Source organism: Spermophilus citellus (genome assembly GCF_964194105.1).
Source record: "Spermophilus citellus genome assembly, chromosome: 3".
Lineage (NCBI taxonomy): Eukaryota > Metazoa > Chordata > Mammalia > Rodentia > Sciuridae > Spermophilus > Spermophilus citellus.
Genome location: NC_138184.1, coordinates 231,819,856 through 231,838,276, shown reverse-complemented (window position 1 = coordinate 231,838,276; position 18,421 = coordinate 231,819,856). Strand labels below are relative to the sequence as shown.

General features: G+C 53.5%; 1 protein-coding gene across 1 annotated transcript in view; it reads left to right on the top strand.

The window, feature by feature from the left end:
• PTPRN2 (protein tyrosine phosphatase receptor type N2) overlaps positions 1 to 18,421 on the top strand; it is a 944,635-nt gene that overhangs the window by 331,626 nt on the left and 594,588 nt on the right. The window contains exons 5-6 of the mRNA XM_081285260.1: positions 3,163 to 3,325; positions 14,377 to 14,737. Coding sequence (XP_081141386.1) covers positions 3,163 to 3,325; positions 14,377 to 14,737 — 524 coding nt within the window. The remainder of the gene's footprint in view (positions 1 to 3,162; positions 3,326 to 14,376; positions 14,738 to 18,421) is intronic.

Genomic DNA, 18,421 nt, shown 5'->3' with positions numbered 1-18,421 from the left:
CAGAATTGCCATTCCTGCTTTCACCTCATTTGTGCTGCCTGATAAATTCGTGGTCATCTTCCCTTGGACTCAGTTTGAAGGGTGGCCTCTTAAAAGCCCTTTGGGCAGCCCAGTGGGGAATCTACCGCAGCAGGTCCTGATTTTCCTCCTCCACGTCCTCTGGGGACCATGCCTGGGTGCCTTTAATCTTCTTTAGTATTTGTAGCTGTCTCTCATTTTGGATCCCCTGTGGCCGTGGCCTGGGTTGCAGTCTTCTCCTGGCCTCACCTCACCGTGAGAGGGTGCTGGGTGGGAGCCCTCCTCCTTCAGCTTCTTTCCTTCCTCCCTGCTCCTTCTGAGTGCAGGGTCTGACCTGGCGCCTGCTCCTGGCTCTCACCCTGGCCAGGCACACACAGTGTCCACACTTGTTGAGGGAAGGGAGGAGGGAGCCAGGGCCTCCCGGTGCTGTTGTGTGGTGACTGCACCATCCATGACTCCGCCGGCGTCTTCGCTTCATCATTCTGGGGCATTCTGCGGGCTCCGCTGTCACCTGGGGAGTAGCAGCTAGCGCTCCGCACATTTGGCTATTGTTCCTCAGAGGAATAAGTAATGTGCCTCACACCAACAGTCTGTTCAGGAGTAAAGATGAGATGAGGACTGGGTCTTCCGAGAAGTCTGGTCCTGGGCCGACCTGAGCCAGCAGCCTGCTCCCTGCACACAGTGCCTCCATCAGAGCGAGCCGCGTGGACAGGAGACAGGGGACCGTGGACACTGCCGTGAGGGGCCTGAGAGCAGCCAGGGGGAGCCAGGTCCCGGAGGAGACCTGCCTGTGAGCCGGACACCTCCAGAGAACCTGTGGTGGCTGTGAAGGTTTCGTGTGAGGAGAGAAATGGCCTAAAACGGACTTGAGTGCAGCAGGGAGGTGCCGGCTGTGAAGCTCTTTGCTGTGGTTCTGATCCTAATCTGGATTTTTCCCTCTGACCACTTAGGTGACAGCGTTAAGCATCACATGTGCTGGGGTCCAAGGTCAGTTCATCCGGGTGCACAAGAAGAGTGGAGTCCTTAGTGTGAAATACTCTCCACCTTTTTGAAGTGGAAAATGTGTTCTTGTAATGGTTTGACCGCTTCACGCTGAATGACAGGGCAGGAGTCAGCCTGCAAGTTAATTGCTACAGCACCGTGCAGCATGGTAATGAAGGCCATCGTCACCCACAGTGCAGGGTCACAAACAAGCCTCCGTGGTGGACAAGGCATGGGAGGATGGACAGACTATTGAAAGACTCATTTATGAGCTAGCTCTGTGTATTGATTAGCAGTTAGTGAGAGGAATACACAAAATATCCAACAAGTAAATTGATTTTGAGTTAGATCACTCCCTGATAGCATGTAACATGAACTTTCATCCATTAAAAAATGGTCCTGGGAGCTATAGCCATGATTGGAAATGCAGCGAGCTGTGAGTTACTTGATAAATCACGTTTCTTTTTAAGGCTAAGCCCATACACCTTGAAGCAGTACTGGAAATGAAATCAAGGAAGATTCATCCATTGAGATTCTTAAGATCAAATAGGAAGATTTTTGGTAAATCTCAGCCTTAAGTATTTTTATTGGCATGTGATAACTGCATGTTCGTGCATTTGGGTGCTCCTTTTCAACACGGGGCTCCAGCGTGGACTGGTCACATCAGGGCCATGAGCCTTTCTGTCCCCGATCCCCGTCACCTCTTGCTGCGGAGCCTTCAGGCTCCTCTCCTCTCTTCCTCATGAAGTGCACAGTAGGTTCTGGTGAACTGTCGTCACCCCTACTGTGCTGGGAGCCCCAGAACTCACTCCTGGTACCTGTGATCTGCCGCCCTGCGTTCCCTCTCCTCCCTTCCCAGCCTCTCGTCCTCACTGCTGGACACCCAGGCTGGCTTCTTCCAGCATCCACCTGGGAGAGGACAGGCTCCCACACCTGTCTGTCTGGCTTACTTCCTCGACTCGCTGTCCTCCAGCCCTACTTCTTAGAGCTGAATGATCCGCCCGAGTGTACCTGTGCTCCATTTCCTTTGTCCCTCCTCTGCCGGTGGGCACCCAGGTCCAGTCCAGTCCTGGGCTGCGGTGGACCTGCAGCGTCTGGGCCAGTTCTGTGGTCTTGGATACACACCAGAACCTGTTTTCAGTTTCTTGAGGAGCCTCCGTCGTGTTCTCCATAATGGTCCAGTTTACGTTCCCACCAACAGGTTGCGGGAGCTCCCTTTTCTTCATGTCCCAGCCAACACTTCATTGTTTGGTAATCACCATCTTAAACGGGGCAAGATGATGTCTCATTGTAGCTTCGATTCGTACCCCCCTGCTAGTTAGGGATGTTGGCATTTAAAACATGTACTACACACAGCCCTACTGTTAGTCATCCTTCTTGAGAACCAGGCATTCCCTGTGAAGACCTTGGCTGGAGCCACCCAAGGTCACTTTCAGTGGGGAATTTATGATGAGCCGAGACCACCTAAAACCCCAGTGCGCTTCCTGCAGTGCACGAATTGGCAGAGACCTGGGTCTAGGGACCACGTAGTGCGTGTGGACTCCTGCCTCCTGGTCGTGGCCTGGGCTGCTGTGTGTGCCTCCCGAGGCCCTGCACACCTGAGCTGCCCATTCTCAGGCTGGTGGTACCCATGGTGCCTGCGCCCACTGAGGACAGCCTCTCCCTGGACAGGCAGTGGAGACTGTGGTGCTGAGAGCTGGTGAGGGGCCGCCAGCTACAACACAGACCCTCCTGGCCTGGCCCCAGCCTGCCCCTCCTGCTCCCCGCCTCTCACTCTTCCTCTTACACGTGGATGTCCTCCACTTGTTGGCCATATTTCAGCTCTGTCTCCTGCACTTGGCCTTTAGGGGGCATTGTGGGAACAGGGTTGCGCTGGCGCTCTTTGAGACACTCGGCAGTTCCTCGTGAGGGCTTAGCCACAGGCACTGCTGGGCTGACCCACTCTCTTTGCCAGAACTCGGAGGCTCAGGCAGTGCCTGGAGAAATTTGCACTCGCAGTCAAGGAGTGGGAGGTGCAGGTGGGTGCCCAGGTTTGGACTCGCACAGCGCTCTTGCTTGGAAGGCAGAGGCCCTGCCACATGCATCCCACACACCTATCCATGTGTGGCAACTTGTCAGCATGGAGCAGACCCTGACTCCTCCACGGTCTCCTTTGTTTTTCAGGTCCCCACAACAGGACGTTGGAGATAACTGGCAATATAACCTGGAGAATGAGGTGGCCCTGGCCAAAGCCCTCCAGCGCTACCTGCCCTTCTTGGAGGCCCTGTCCCAGGCCACCGCCTCAGACGTGCACCCCAGGCTGCAGCACGAGAACTCACCATCCCAGGTGATGCTTGTGGCCTCCCTGCTGTGTCCAGGCTTTGTCTTTCACCTCCTCTGCAGCTGTCTCCAGACTGACCATGTCTAAGTGGCCCATTGACCGCGGCTCCCCTCAGCTCTCCTGCTCTACCCAGGCTGCTGGACAGTGTAGTGAAGAGCAGGGCCCTGAGGGCAGGTCCCGGCTGTTAAGGTTGCAGTCTCCCAAGCACAGTGCCCACCCTGCCACAGGCGTCTACCTGGGGTGCACGTCTAGTAGCCTCAGGGAATGGGCCCTCAGAAGCCCTTTGGGACAAGGTATTGTCGGTCCAGAAAAAACTCAGCACTGAGAACACAGGCGGCGTACCTGGAGCAGGTCAGAGCTCTGCTGCACCCTTTAAGGAGAGGGCACAGGTCAGCAGTGGGCACTCAGCACCATCAGGGGTGTGGAGGGGGCACTGAACATGGCTGGAGTTGGGAGGTTGGTGCCCAGAGTTGATGCTGCAGCTACTACATCTCGGGGGACCCCTTGTCTTGGAAAACTGCCCAGGAGGGCATCCCAGGAGAGCAGGACTGTGGGCATGGGGGTCTGGGTGCCAGGGACAGAGGGCAGGCAGTCCCAGGTGTGATGTGCAGCTGCCTGCCCCTTCTCTCCAGGGCCAGGCTGGCCCCCAGGGCCCAGGGAAAATTTCCTCTTAGACCAGAGCAACAGCTGCTCTGGGGGCACTGCCGTGAGTGAAGCCCACCCAAAGGCAGGTTTTAAAGGCACATGATAGGATCCCAGTGGACCTTGCACATGGAAAGGGGATGTTTCCTGGCACCTGGGCTTCCCCTTGTATGCACATAGGAAGGAGAGGGTGCTGGAACGGCGGTCCCGGAGCCCAGAGCATAGTGCCTTCTGATGGTCAGCATTAGGGTCCAGCGCACTCAGCACTTCTCTTTTGCTGGTGGGTAGTCACATCCACTCAGATGGGACAAGGTTCTCTTTCTGAGGCTGGAACTGTTACTGGATGCTGAGGAAAGCTTGGGACTTTCCCAAAACTGGTCTCCTCAGAGGTGTGGCAGCTCTGTAAAACACATGGAAGCACCTTGGCCAAGTTTTCATTATTTTTCTGTCTCGAGCCATTAAAATTGCTGAAGTGATTCGGGCTGGCATACTGGGTCAGGCCCATGGACCTAAGGCACATTCCTTCCAGAGGGTGCACTGAGCAGAGACCTGCAGAGCCCATATAGGATCTCGGAGGACTGGGCTACAGGCATTGGCCCCAGAGATGGTCTAGTAGAATGGACTAGAACAGGCGAGAGTAGGGGGTTGTCAGCCCAGAGCTTCAGAGGAAGCTTGAATGTCAGGAAAGCAGACTGCTCTGTGAGTTGGCCCACCCCAACTCAGTGATGTGCCCCCCAGGACCTTCATCCAGAGTGCACTCCTCTGACTGCAGAAGCAGAAGAGAGAGGAACAGTGCTCAGAGGCAGAGCCCACATGCCTGACAGACCCTGAAAGGGCCTTGTCCACAGAGCGTCTGAGGTCCTGCATGGAACCTCGGCTGCTCGGCTCTGGACCCACCGCATGCTTCTCCTCCAGTTCCACTTCCTCTCCTCATGAGGTGAGAGATGTGGAATAGAATTTACCCGCTGGACAGAGTGGCCTGAGGTGCACCTGAATGGACGCCAGGGACCCCGTATCCGCCATGTCCTGTGGCCTTTAGCAACCCGGCACGCCAGAAATATGCAGGTGTGACATGGGGCATCAGAAACAAGGGCAGCAATTGCAGACACGTTTAAGTTGAGCTTTGTCCCCCTGGAGCCGCTCCTGTGAGCTGGGGTTGGGGGCGGTGGAGTGAAAGCTTCAAGGAGGGCAAGCTTCAGAGGCCCAGGCGGGCTGGCGGGCTGCCAGCTGCAGCCACGTCCCGGGAGCCTCTGGGTTCTACCCGCTGCACAGCACCCCAGCTGGATACTCATCAGGCCACAGTGGGGCAGAGAGGCTCAGCCTCCTCACACCAAGCAGCAGACCTGCTGCAGTCTTCCCTGTCCTGAAGGTTCCCACTGCTCCCGACACCGGGCGCTGACCCCAGCCCTTCCTGCTCTCCAAGCCCTTCCCTGTGTAGGGGGCAAGTGTAGCTGGCCCTGTGCCAGAGCACTGGGCCTTGTGAGCTCGTGAGGGGCTGATGGGGGTGTCTTGTGACGTGTCCACTGGCTCTGGCCCTTCCCTGGGGCCTGGGGAGCAAGAGAAGAGAGGCACTGGTCACTGTCCACATCCCCTCCTGCTTCCCTGTGGGAGCAGCCTGCAACCCTAGTTGCAGCCTGCAGCCCTCAGCAGCCATTCCTGCCCTGGGGTAGGTTTGGTCCCTGTGATATTTAAAGTCCCACCTGGCAGGACGACCCCACACATGGTGGGCTGTGAGGGCATGATCATCAGGAAGCCAACTTTCTCTCTCAATACCCAGGTGAGCCGAGGGACTCTGGCATCCCGCCCAAGGTCTCCGCAGCTCCATGGTCACAGGTTCTCAGAGGGCTAGCATGGAGCATCTTTGTGCTCAGGGTTCCTCCTCCTGGGTTGGGATAGATGCTTCTCAGTATTGAAAATTGCATGAAGACTCAAGCTTGTTGTCTTCTCTGTCCAGGGTCAAGGAGGGAGGGCTCAGCCCACTCTCTGCTGGCTGAAGCTGAGGGAAGTTGCAGCCAGCTCATGCGCTGGCACAGCTGAGCTGGGGGGTCTCTCCCACTGGGGATTTGGGCTGCATTCTCAGATTCCCCTCAAGTGGTGGAAAGCTTCAGTTGGAAATTTAAGCTTCTTACACTGATGGTCTTTCAAGGTGCAGCCAATTTCCAGTGAATGATGCAGAAATCATGTTTTTCTGTGTATCTGTCATCAAGCACTGAGTCTAGCATGAATAGTCAGGGGAGTATTCTGCACTCCCTGTCTTCCAAGGCTGTCATCTTGGTGAGTTTACCACAGAAGCCAGAGGGGATAAAGTCACACACTCCTCCTGAATCAAACTGACTGGCTCACAGCTCTGACACAGTAATCGAGCTCTTATTGATCACTGAATCAAGCTGGTGTCATTACTTCTGCATGATTGGGGGTACCTAACTAACTGGCTCAGAGTCTGTCAGTCATGATATGGAACACTAAGAAGTTCTGACTTCACTCTGCTGCCAGGATGTGAGCTGAAATCTGTCACTTGGCAGTACCGTTAACTGATGGACTTTGGGAACACTTTAAAAACTCATTTATATATATATATATATATATATATATATATATATATATATATATATATATATATATATATATATATAAAAAGATTGTGCTGAATGCTGGAATTAGAAGACAAAAGTTCCTGCCCTCCAGGATTTATAGTCTTAATGGGAAAGACAGGCAACAAAGAAATAAAAATACAGCAGAAAGTGGCACAGGTACAGTGACAGAGGGGACACCTAAAGAATAGGATGGACGGGGGCCAGCTGTGGTCAGTGGGCCAGGAGGGCTTCTAAGAAGACGGACGCTGGAAGAGCGCCTGGAGTCACTGGTTGGCAGTGTTGATGGACTCACAGCCCACTGCATGGAGACCTCCCCCTCCTTTCCCTCCCTCCCTGGCATGTGGACAACCCAGAGGAGCTGCTGGCCCACAGCTCCCAAGGACCACCAGGGAGCTGGGACGAGAAGCCTGCAGCACTGGGCTCTGGGCAGGGAGGGGCTTCTTCCAGGGAGGAGAGGCCGGCCCTCTTGCCTAGAGTGGAGTGGAAGGGGAGGCTGACCAGAGCCAGGGAGGAGTGCCCCTGAGATGTGTGGAGCTGCTGCTGGTGCCTGCGGGCTGATCTGAGGGCAGGCGGTGCAGAGCGGTGGGAAGGCTTTCCTGTGGAAGGCACACCAAAGGAGGCCTGGAGAAGGCCTTCCCAGGGGCACCAGCTCTTGGGCAGAGTGTGGCCCTGCAAAGGCTTGGGTGTGGCAGCTGGAAAAGCCCAGGCAGGTGCAGAAGGAGTGGATGGGTGGCCTTGGATGCCACACTGGCTGTGCAGCTGCCTGAGCTCCCCCAGGTCAGGAAGCTGGTCCCTGACTGCAGAGCAGGGGGCCACACCCTGAGGAAGGCAGCTGAGACCCACCCATGCCCACAGGTATTAAATGCACCAAGGAGAGGTTTAAACTGGATAAAAATGAGAACTGAGTCTCAACCACATCCTACTAGGACCAGAGCCCACAAAACATAGGACGGAAGGAAAAGGATGGAGAGGCCCACTGGAAAAGCAGGGTGCAAAGCTGGAGTCAGATGAAGGCACCTCAGTCCTGTGGCAGGGCAGACAGAGGCAGGTGACACTGATCAAATGGCCAGTTCACCCGGAGGACTAAACCCTCTCTAGGAACCTACTCTCAAAGCAGAAACATGCCACATTGTCTATCGTGAGCTTTTGAGGGCACCTAGGTGTGTTTGTGGCCTGCCGTCATGGCTGCCTGTCCTTGGCCTGTAGTGACAGCCTGGGCATCCGGCCCAGAGGAAGGACAGCCTAGGTGCATGTGAAGAATAGTGCCTGTGGGTCGTGGTGGACTTGTTCCTACAACCCCAACCTGGAAACCACACAGATGTCTGCCTCAAGCCCTCTGGCCCTCCACACATGGAGAGGCGCCACCTTGGGGGACAGTGCCTGGGGACGCAGGGGCCCCCTCCCGCACTTCCACTCAGCTGTGCCCTAGGAATCACGTGTGCCAAGGCTCAGAGCTTGAGGACCTTTGACTCATTTTGTGTGCCGCGGTCCAGGATGTTCATTTGATTTAAAACACTCTGCTTATGGAGCATTTTACCTGGCCCTGGGTGGGAAGCCAAGCTCCAATGCAAGCTGGGACACTCCAGGGCTCTGCATCCCAAGTTGGCTCACACACTCCCTCACTGAGCACCTGCAGCAACAGCTTCCTTTCCTGCACCAGCAGCCCCACTGCTCACAGCAATCCCAGGGTTCTGACCAGCTGGGGTCTGTGCTCACATGCAGACAACCTGCTCAGGAGTCTCCTGTGCACCTGGCTGCCCAAGTGTCTCCGGTGCGGAGTTGCAGGAGTGCTGCTGGGGACAGATGTCAAACACTTGTGCTCCAGACCCATCTTGGCTGTCCCCGCTCCACTGTCTGGAATTAGCTGAGCAGCTCTCTTGCCAGCTTCCAGGAGACTCCACATTTCCTAGGATCATGGCCAGCCTGGGCCACCCATGGCTTACCTGCCGCAGGAAGACCAGGTGTAAGCACAGCAGGAATGAAGTCTCCGTTAGCTGCAGCTGTGGGTAGATGATGCCTGTTTTTATTTTTTATTTGACGGGTGATGTTGCTGTGTGCGAGATGCTACTTTGGTATTCTCTGACTCTCATGGTTGCTCTCCCCAGGTGGGATTCTCCAGAGCTGTGGGTGGACAAGGGGAGCAGAGCAGCAGGCCAACTGAGGACTTACCCCCCATCCCATAGCATGTCACAGTGGCCTGCAGATGGAGGAACTGAGGCTGGGAAATAAGTACAGTGTCCACTTTCAATAGTTAATTGGCGGCAGAGCTGATGACAGAATCCTGGAATTCTTGCCCAACTTTTCCTTGATTTTTTTTTTTTAAAGTTAAAAACAGTCTCAGAACCCGATGAACCCAGGTTCTGTCGATTTCCACAAGGCAGATGGAGACCGGGTAGACCCTGTCTGCAGGTGGCAAGCCCCAGCCAGACCCAGACCTGCCGTCCCACTTCCAGGAGTCTCATCTTCAGTCTTCAGAATGGGGGTAATTGGGTCCATACAGAGGAGCCACAAAAAGCCACAAAAGGCACGAAAACAGAGCCCAGAGCAGCTTGGCAGGAGCACCAGGAAAAGCAGGCGATTTGGGATTGTTACCCTGTTGAGTGGATTTATGATTAAAGGTCAGAAAAATGGATCCAAACTCTCAGTCCAGTCCACCCCTGGCTTTCACTTGCTGGGTGTGAGGCTGCAGGTGCCAGCTCACATGCAGACGTGAAAGTGAGTGATAGAGAAGTGACAGGGAGGCAAGGGGCACCAGCGTCTGCTTTGTTCCTTTGTCTTCAGACTCCCCCAGACTGGCAGACCCTAAGTTACCTGCTCATGTCCCCATGTTCACAGCCACGCACTTGTTACCGTCAGCTTTCCACTAGTGCCTGGATCCTATACCTGAGGATGTGACCCTGTTGAATCTTGTAGATGTTGTGAGTTCTAAGAAATTTTTGGAATCCAGGCCTTCTTGAAGTTCTGATCAGCTGCTCTGCTTTCCTGTAACTCAGTGTCTTTGTTCTGGGGACTGCACGTCAACAGGAGCAGTCTTCTCCCCCTGCACACAGTGTGCCCTCAGAACTTCATGCTGTTGGACACAGCTCAGGCCCCAGCATCACCCCTGCATCTCCACACCTTAGACACTTGAGCAGCCAGGTGCACAGGAGAATCATAAGCTGGTTGCTTGCACATGAGCGCAGCCCCCAGCCATGTGTTGAGACAGAGACACAGGTATAGGAAAACAGAGAGTCAGAAACAGATGACAGGGGCAAAGACACAGAGAAATACAGATAGAAAGATCCAGAGACAGACATAGAGGCACAGACAGAGAAATACAGAACATACAGACAGAAAGATCCAGAGACAGACAGTAGACAGATACAGACATAGAGACACAGACAGAGAAATACAGAACAGAGATATAAGCACAATACAGAGATGGAGAGAGAGAGAACAGAAACAGAGACACAGACATAGAGATAGAGGCCAGAGTCCAGTGACAGAGCCGGAGACATGGAGGACACATGCGCTACCCCCATGCTGTGCAGGCCTGAGCGGCTCTCCATTAACGAGCGGAGATGACAGGTGTCTAAGATCCCTACCTACTGCCCCCGGCTTGTGCTCCCAGATCTCACGGCACTGGGTGACCCAGTGGCATCGTGGGCCGCTCATTAGGAAGCCTGCGGACAGCCCCAGTGCTGCATGTTGTCAGCCCAGTGTGCGTCTTGATCACTGTGCCTGTCAGTGCTGCCTCCGGGCTACGAGGCACATGGAGAAAGTGTGTGTGACGTGGTCAAAAGATGTCCCAGTTAGAGTTTCCTGATTTGTTTCCAGTCCTTGGCATAAGAGAATATCTGATGAGTGTGAGGGGCCAGCCTGCAGCCCAGAGTCTCGTGCACTCGGTGTGTCCTGAGGGACTCTGGGACCTCCAGGCCTCCCTAGCAGTCTGAACCCTGGTGTGCAATCTGGGTAGATGTCCAGGGATTCAAAAGAAGGAGGGCTGATGTTGGCTTCCGCACCACAACCGGGTCAAGCTGGCAGCAAGGAGAACTGCTCCCTCAGTGAGTCCACTGCTGGGCAGTTGGGAAGCAACGTGAGAAGAGGCTCCGGAAAGGTGCGTGGTCTGTCCTGCAGAGTTTGGAACCTCTTCCTTCCCAGCCACTGTTGCTTTTGTGAACTCTCTGAGTGTGCTTCTAATTATAGTCATTGATTTCTCTGACATAACTTCCATAGCACTGTGCAAGCTGTTGGAAGACAGGGCATGTCTGAATTATTGTTCTCCCATATAATACAGAGCTTAGCACACAGCAGCAGGAGCATGTGATCCTGCTAACGGTGGGCATGCTGCAGAGGGTGGGCATGCTGCAGAGGGTGGGGATGCTGCAGACGGTGGGGATGCTGCCGAGGGTGGGGATGCTGCCGAGGGTGATGGTGGGGATGCTGCCGAGGGTGGGGGGGATGTCGCAGATGGTGGGGATGCCACAGAGGGTGGGCATGCCGCAGAGGGTGGGCATGCCGCAGAGGGTGGGCATGCTGCAGAGGGTGATGGTGGGGATGCCGCAGAGGGTGGGCATGCTGCCGAGGGTGGTGGTGGCCTGCTGTGGATAGTGGTGGGGATGGTACCGAGTCTGAGATGCTGCTGCTGATGAGGATGATATTAACAGTCTGGGGCATGTGCTAAGCCAGATGTTTTTACCTAGGTTTTCCTCATCTTTCTGGCTGCTTTTAAAGAAGACAGAGTTGTTTTTCCAGTGCTTCTGGCAGTGAAAATGTTAATGATTGGCTGGAGTGATGCAGGCTGCAGCAGCATGCTGATGGCCTGTCGGTCTTCTAAGGAGCTTGCTTTCCAGAGGCTGTTTCCCGCTGTGGCCAGTGGGTTCTGTCTCTTATGTGAAGATAGCTTGGGCAGAGGATTACCTGGAGCAGTGTATCCAGCTTACATCTCAGCGAGGGTGGGCACAGCTGTCCAGTGCTTCACACACCAGCCGGACCACACCAAGGAGGCCCCTGGATTCCCTTCCATGCAGTTGGGGACTTCCTGTGCCTGTGTCCACACCATGTACCAGATAACAGAAACTGGCTTCTAGGTTGTTAATTTCCGGTTTTGTGTAGTTTCCATTTAAAAAATAATTCAGCATTATCTCAAGAAACCCCACATTTTAGATAAGTTGAGACTTAATGCAACTTGAAAATAGAGGCTGTGAGCAAGTCAGAACTTTAAACTCAAAATGCTGAAATTAGAGGAGGAGAGAGGGCCCTCAGGGCCTGTGGGCCTTCTGCTGCCCTGTGAAGTTGGGGTGTGAGGAGGGAGACTAGGGTAGCACTGGCATGCTCCCTCAGATGGCCAGAGGCTGATGCCAGCACCTGCCACCCCAGGCAGGACTGCACCCAGGCAGCTCCCAAGCCAAGCACCTCCCTGTTGGGATGGGAGACGTGGGAGGAGCCAGCCTTGAGAGGAGCATCCCCACTGCTCCTCCTCCCACCCCTGCACAAGCCCTGGCCCTGAGGTTGAGGTCACTCCACGAGGCACCTGGGCACTTCTGTCACCTCTGTAGCCTCTGCTGCTGCTGAGAAGGTCTCTTTCCTCCTCTTCCTCTTGAGTAGACTTAGAGCCTCAACAAACCCAGATCAGGCTGCTTACAAGCCCCAGGCATAGTGCTGTGCTCCTCCTCTGCCTGGAGCTGTCCTCAGTGACTTTAATCAGAGGCCCATTAGGGGGAGGCTTCAAGGAAGGCTGCGTGTGACCAGCTGTGTGCAGACACTCACAGGCCAATGACCAGGCATTTGGATGCAGACACCCAGCCTCCAGCACCGTGAACCAAACAGCCATTCAGGGACAGCTCTGGTAGTGGGTACAGGCCAGCCTCTGGTGATGTTGAACTCACTTGGGGAGGTGGCGGGCTGTGGGCAGTGCTGTCTGCGAGCTCTCTTCCCCACTGATGCTCCCTCTCCTGCTTCTCTCTTCTCCAGGAAGAGCAGTTGACTCACCTAGTCCTCAGACAAGACCCAATAATTTGGATGACAGCTAAAGTCATATGATTTTGGAAATAGTAATAAGCAATAAAAAAATCTTAGAGACCATTCCCTTCTTTGATAGAAGAAACGAGTCTCAAAAGGTGAAGTGATGTCTCAAGTTCATGCATGAGAGCTGAAACTAGGCCCCACCGTCTCATTTCACAGCTCCACCTCCTACACCACATCTACCCCTGGAGGTGGAGCCAAAATAAGGTTGAGAGCATCCAGACCTGGAGTCCTGAGGTGCCTCCTTAGTGTCGAGTCTGACCCTGCACCTACCTAAATGCCAGGCACTCACACCGACCCACGTTGACCAGGGGCCCCAGGGGCATGAGCAGTGCAGGAATGGATGTGATTTGAAAATGGGTGGCCTTGGACACACAGTGCGGGAGGAAGCTCCGGATGTGCCTCCAGGATGGCCTTCGTCTCTCAAGTTCTCAAAGCTGGAAGCTGCTGTGCTGTGTGTGTAGTGTGGGTGGAGTAGTAGAGTAGAACATTGAGATATCTAATGTTTTCACAGTTGTCAACCACTGGGACTTGGCTTTTCTAGTTGCAGAAGCAAAGTGTATCTGCCTGCGAATACCACTCAGTGCAGAGAAAACACAGGCTGCGGCCCAGGAAAGACTGTATTGGGCAGGGTATCAACTAGTAAACACGGTGTGGCTGTCCGACCTGGGGGAGGCCCTGACTGCTTCCCTGTGCGAGGCATGCAGCCCTTCAGGTAGCTACGAGAGGAGCCAGAAGGCAGCCAACACCCACAGAGAAGCAGCTGGAGCCTGCTGAGGGTGGCTGAAGGAGAGGGGCAACTGCAGAAGGCTACAGGGTCACAGTAAGCTCCCTGCAGGTGGAAGACATGGAGAGACGTTCCAGCAGAATTCTCTAAAGGCAAACAACAGCACATTTCCTAGCCTCTAGAATGAGGGTGTGGGGAGGTCCAGCCTTCGATTTGTCTGCAAGGTTCATGCAGCTGTTATAGAAAATAGTTTAGCAGTCTTTCAGAAAGTTAAGGCATTAGTGTCTGACCTGGCGATTTCACATCCTAGGTATATGCCCCAGGAAATGGAAGATGTGTGTCCGTCAAAACACCCCTACACAAATGCTCATACAGCGTTATTAAGAGTAGCCCAGGGGCTGGGGTTGTGGCTCAGTGTAGAGTGCTCACCTAGCATGTGCAAGGTACTGGGTTCAATCCTCAGCACCACATAAAAAGAAATAAATAAAATAAAGGTATAATGTCTAATTACAACTAAAATATACATATATTTAAAGAACAGCCCAAACTTGAAGACAACCAAGTGTCCATCAGCTGATATGTGGATAAACAAATATGATGCATACACAGAGGGACCCTCTGCAGCCTCAAGGAGGGACATCCTGGTGGGCTTTACCTGGGTCTGGGTGCACCTCGAGAGCTCTGAGGAGTAGGCAGACGCACACGTGTGACAAGAGTCTGTGCATGTGGAGTGCCCACAAAGCAGGCCAATCCATGGAAACAGAAAGTAGCAGACTTGCCTGAGCTGAAGGGAGAGGGACGGAATGCAGACAAGGTTGATTTAGGGGGCGTTGGAATGTTCTGGAATCAGTGGTGATGTTGTTGGGTGATGTCACGGCCTGTGGGTCATCTCTCAGTGAAGCTGTTGTTAAGAACCAGGGCTGGGATGTCTACACAGCATGATCTGGTCAGCACCACGAGATCCTGGCTTGGACTCACCCCTCAGAGGTATCTGGTGCCTTGGAAGGACTCAGGAAGGGGCCCAAGGCCCGCGAGTGTGTGGCTGATATGGAGCCTCAGTTGTTGCCTCTTTTGCTCTTCTGCCCCTGCAGGGAAAGGACCAGTTCCCCGAGAGTGTCCTGACCTATGTGGCCCACACAGCTGCACTGACCTACCCTCCCATGACCCGAGACAAGCACCCTGAAAACTTTCCACTGCGGACCCTCAGCCGGCTGCAGCCAGACGAGCTCAGCCCCAAGGTGGATAGCAATGTGGACAGACAGCACTTGATCGCCACTCTCGGAGCCTATGCTGCCCGGAGGCCCCCTTTAGTCCCCAAGGAGGGTGACCCAGATCCACAGTACCTTCTGCAGAACCCTTCAAGAGTGCCGAGGCCCCTCTTGGTGGCAGCACCCCTTCAGAAGTGGCCCTCGTCTCCAGAAGACCCTAGAGGCCCCCTGAGCTCGGATGATGGTGAGTGACTTGTTTTGGGGGCCCGCCTCACATTGCCAACTTCCCTGCCTCTTCCTACGCCAGGGGTCTTCCTGTCAGGGCTTCCCTCCTCGGGCGGGAGGAGCAAGGAGGCAGAGTGAGACAGAGGGTTCCTTGGGCATCCTCAGCCCCTCGGTGTGGTGGTCCCGCTGCCTGGGAGGCCTGTGGCCAGCTGTGGGCGAGGTGCACATCCTGTAGATCGGCTGCTCTGTGCAGTCCTTTGCCTAAACGCATCATTTTATCCACGAGGCTGACATGGGGCATGGCGTGAGGCTCACGGGACGGGTCTGGCCTCAGGTGTGCTGTCTGCCTTGTGTTCTAGAAGACTGAATAGGAGCACTGTTCCGTGTCACACCTCTCCCCATGGCCTGACCTCACATGCTGTCCTCGGAGCTCCCACCTGAGGTCAGCACCACTCACCATGCACACGTGTGTAGTGTGGGCCTCGACGTGACTGATGGTCGACACTGATTGTCAGGATGGTAGTGATATGTGACCCGGTGTAACTGACCGTCGGCAGGTGCTGCTCTGCGGCACCTGGAAGGCTCTGGCCATGCACTCCCCAGCAGCCTCCTTCTGAGGCCAGCTGGCTTGGCACTCTGAAACCAAGATCACACAGGTGACAGCTTCTCTCCCGCTATCTCGGGGAGAAGGTCCAACTGTGGCCACCCTGCAGGCCCTGCTTTCCGGCTGGGGGCTCCCCCTCACACGCTGGCTGCCCGTGGCCACTGTGGCAGTCTGTCAACGAGCAATGTGGAGTCACAGTTTAGAGGACAGGACCTCCTTCTCATTCCTGCCCTGGGGAAGCTGCATGAGACGCTCAGCTGAGAACTGCTTATGCAGACAGGTGTCCTCAGCTGCTTTGTCCAACGAGGTGGTCAGCATGCCCCCAGGCCGCACTCACCCTTGGGGGCTCTCACCTGTGGTCAGTCTTGGCTGCCCTGAGGAATCCTGTTCGCGTCCCCATTGCTTTCTGCACTGCTCTTGTTTGCTGGGCTCTTGGGTGCCTCCCAACTCACCTCACCACCCCACAGAGGTCCCTCAGCTCCTCCTCTGCACCTCCGAGCCCTCCGGGGACTGCTGCACCTTCCCTGCACCTTCAGCCCTTCACTCCTGCTGTAGCCAACCTGGGTCATGGCTGCTCTCTCTGACCTCCTCCTACCCCACTCCCATAATCCAAAGAAATCCCATTTATTTACAGCCTGTCTTAGCTGTTGGACTTTGGGAGAGGCAGATCATGCTACCCCCACCAAGGGATGTGATTCTAACAGGGGAGCACGTGTCTTGGCAAACAGAAGGTAGCCCTTCTCCTGCGCCTGGCTGTCCCTGATGCCAGGCGGGCTCCCTGCCCCTCCACCTGCTTCCTTGGCACCTCCCTTCCTCTTCACACCCTGAGGTGCCATCTCTGGGAGTGTGCTCCTGGAAACACCCTTCACTGTCCAGTCCCTTACCAGTTGCTTAGTCTGCTGGGCATTGTCCCTCAGCTGCCTTGCCACATCCGTTATCTTCTTATACACACTGTCTTCCTAGTGCTCTGCATGCTTTCAGAAGCACTTTGTAAAATGTCAAACACAATAGAACTGTGCAAGGAAACCCCGTGCCTGCCTGACCCACTTCAACACACAGCACCCCTGGACCCTGGCTGCAGGCCAACTGCCCTGCACCCCTGCACGACTCTGACTAGCAGATTCAGTCACCAGATCACTTCCTCTGTCAGTCTCTCAGCAGTGTGTAAAGCAGACCACAGCAGTTCCATCCCATCAAGATTCATAACAGTGTTAACACCTCCACGTCTTTTCGGTGCTCAAATTTCCCAATTGTCATGTGTTTTTCTCAGTTGGTTTTTTAAAATTTTTGTTCTCATTAGTTATACATGACAGTAGAATGTCATGTATATCAAAGGAACCAACTGGGAGACATACGTGGAGTGTCACTTCCCATTCTTGTGGTGGTGAATGATGTGGATTACATTCATCATGTGTTCATCTATGCACCCAGGAAAACTATGTCCGATTGATTCTACTCTCTCTCCTATTCCCATTCTGGCTTCCTTCATTCCCCTTTGTCTAATCCAAAGTACTTCTATTCTTCCGTACCCTCCCCCACCCTTATTGTGAATTAGCTTCTGCATATTACAGAGAACATTTGGCCTTTAGGTATTTGGGGGATTGTCTTCTTTTACTTAGCATGATAGTCTCCAGTTTCATCCATTTACTGGCAAATACCATAATTTCATTTCTCTTTTTGGCTGAGTTATATTCCATTGTGTACATATACCATTGTGAATATTTCTGTTGAAGGGCTCCTAGGCTAGTTCCGTTGTTTAGCTATTGTGAATTGAAGTGCTATCAACATTAATGGGCTGCACTACTGTATTTTGCTGATTTTCAGTCCTTTGTGTATATATATGGAGGAGTGGGATATCTGGGCTAAATGGTGGTTCCATTCCAAGTTTTCTGAGAAATCTCCATACTGCTTTCTCGAATGGTTGTACCAATTTGCAGTCCCATTAGCAGTGTATGAGTGTACCTTTTTCTCCACATCCTCACCAACATGCTTGATAATTGTCCTTCTGACTGGAGTGAGATGAAATCTCAGTGTAGTTTTAATCTGCATTTCTCTAAATTGCTAGAGAGGTTGAACAGTTTTTTGTATATCTGTTGACCAATTGTATTTCTTTGTCTAAGAAGTGCCTGTTGAGTTCCTTTGCCTGATTATTAACTGGGTTAATTTTTTTTTTTGGTGTTTTTTGAGTTCTTCATATATCCTGGAGATTGATTCTGAACCTGAGGTGCCTGTGGTGAAGATCTTCTCCCATCCTGCAGGCCCCCTTCACGTCCTTGATTGTTTCCTTTGGTGTGAAGAAGCTTTTTAGTTTGATTCCACCCCATTGTTCAGTTTTTTTAATATTTATTTTTTAGTTGTCGTTGGACTCTGCACCTTTATTTTATTTATTTATTTTTATGTGGTGCAGAGGATCAAACCCAGGGCCTCACATGTGCTGGGTGAGCGCTCTGCCCCGAGCCACAACCCCAGCCCTCATTGTTGACTTTTTAAGTTTACTTCTTGCGCTTTAGGAGCCCTGTTAAGGCTGGTTCCTGAGGACATGATGGAGAGTGTCAGTTTCTTCTATTAGGGGCACGGTCTCTGGTCTCATGCGCAGGTCCTGGGTCCACTTTGAGTTCTGTGCAGGGTGGGAGCTAGGGTTTAATTTCCTTCTGCTACATATGGCTTTCCAGTTTTCCCAGCACCACTTGTTGAAGAGACTGTCTTTTCTCCAGTGTACATTCTTGGCGCCTTTCTCTATATTTATGTGGGTTGTCTCTGTGTTCTGTTCTGTACCATGGTCTACATGTCTGTTTTGGTGACAAGACCAAGCAATTTTTAGGGTTACTGTGGCTCTCCCAGTTGGTTCCTTTGAAGCTGGATCCACAGAGGGTCATCTGAGTTGACGGCTCTATCTGTAAAAGGTTTCTCCTCCTCTTTTTTCTTTTTTGCAATTTTTTTTTTCAGAAATCATTGATCTCAAGTTTGGGGCTTTATTTTCCCCACATGTGGATTTTGCTGATTGCTTCCCAGCGATGTCTAACATGTTCCTCACTGTGTGCTCCAAGTTCAATGGAAGATCTCTAGGGGGGTGTTCTGTGCCTCCTAGGAGTGGTCGAG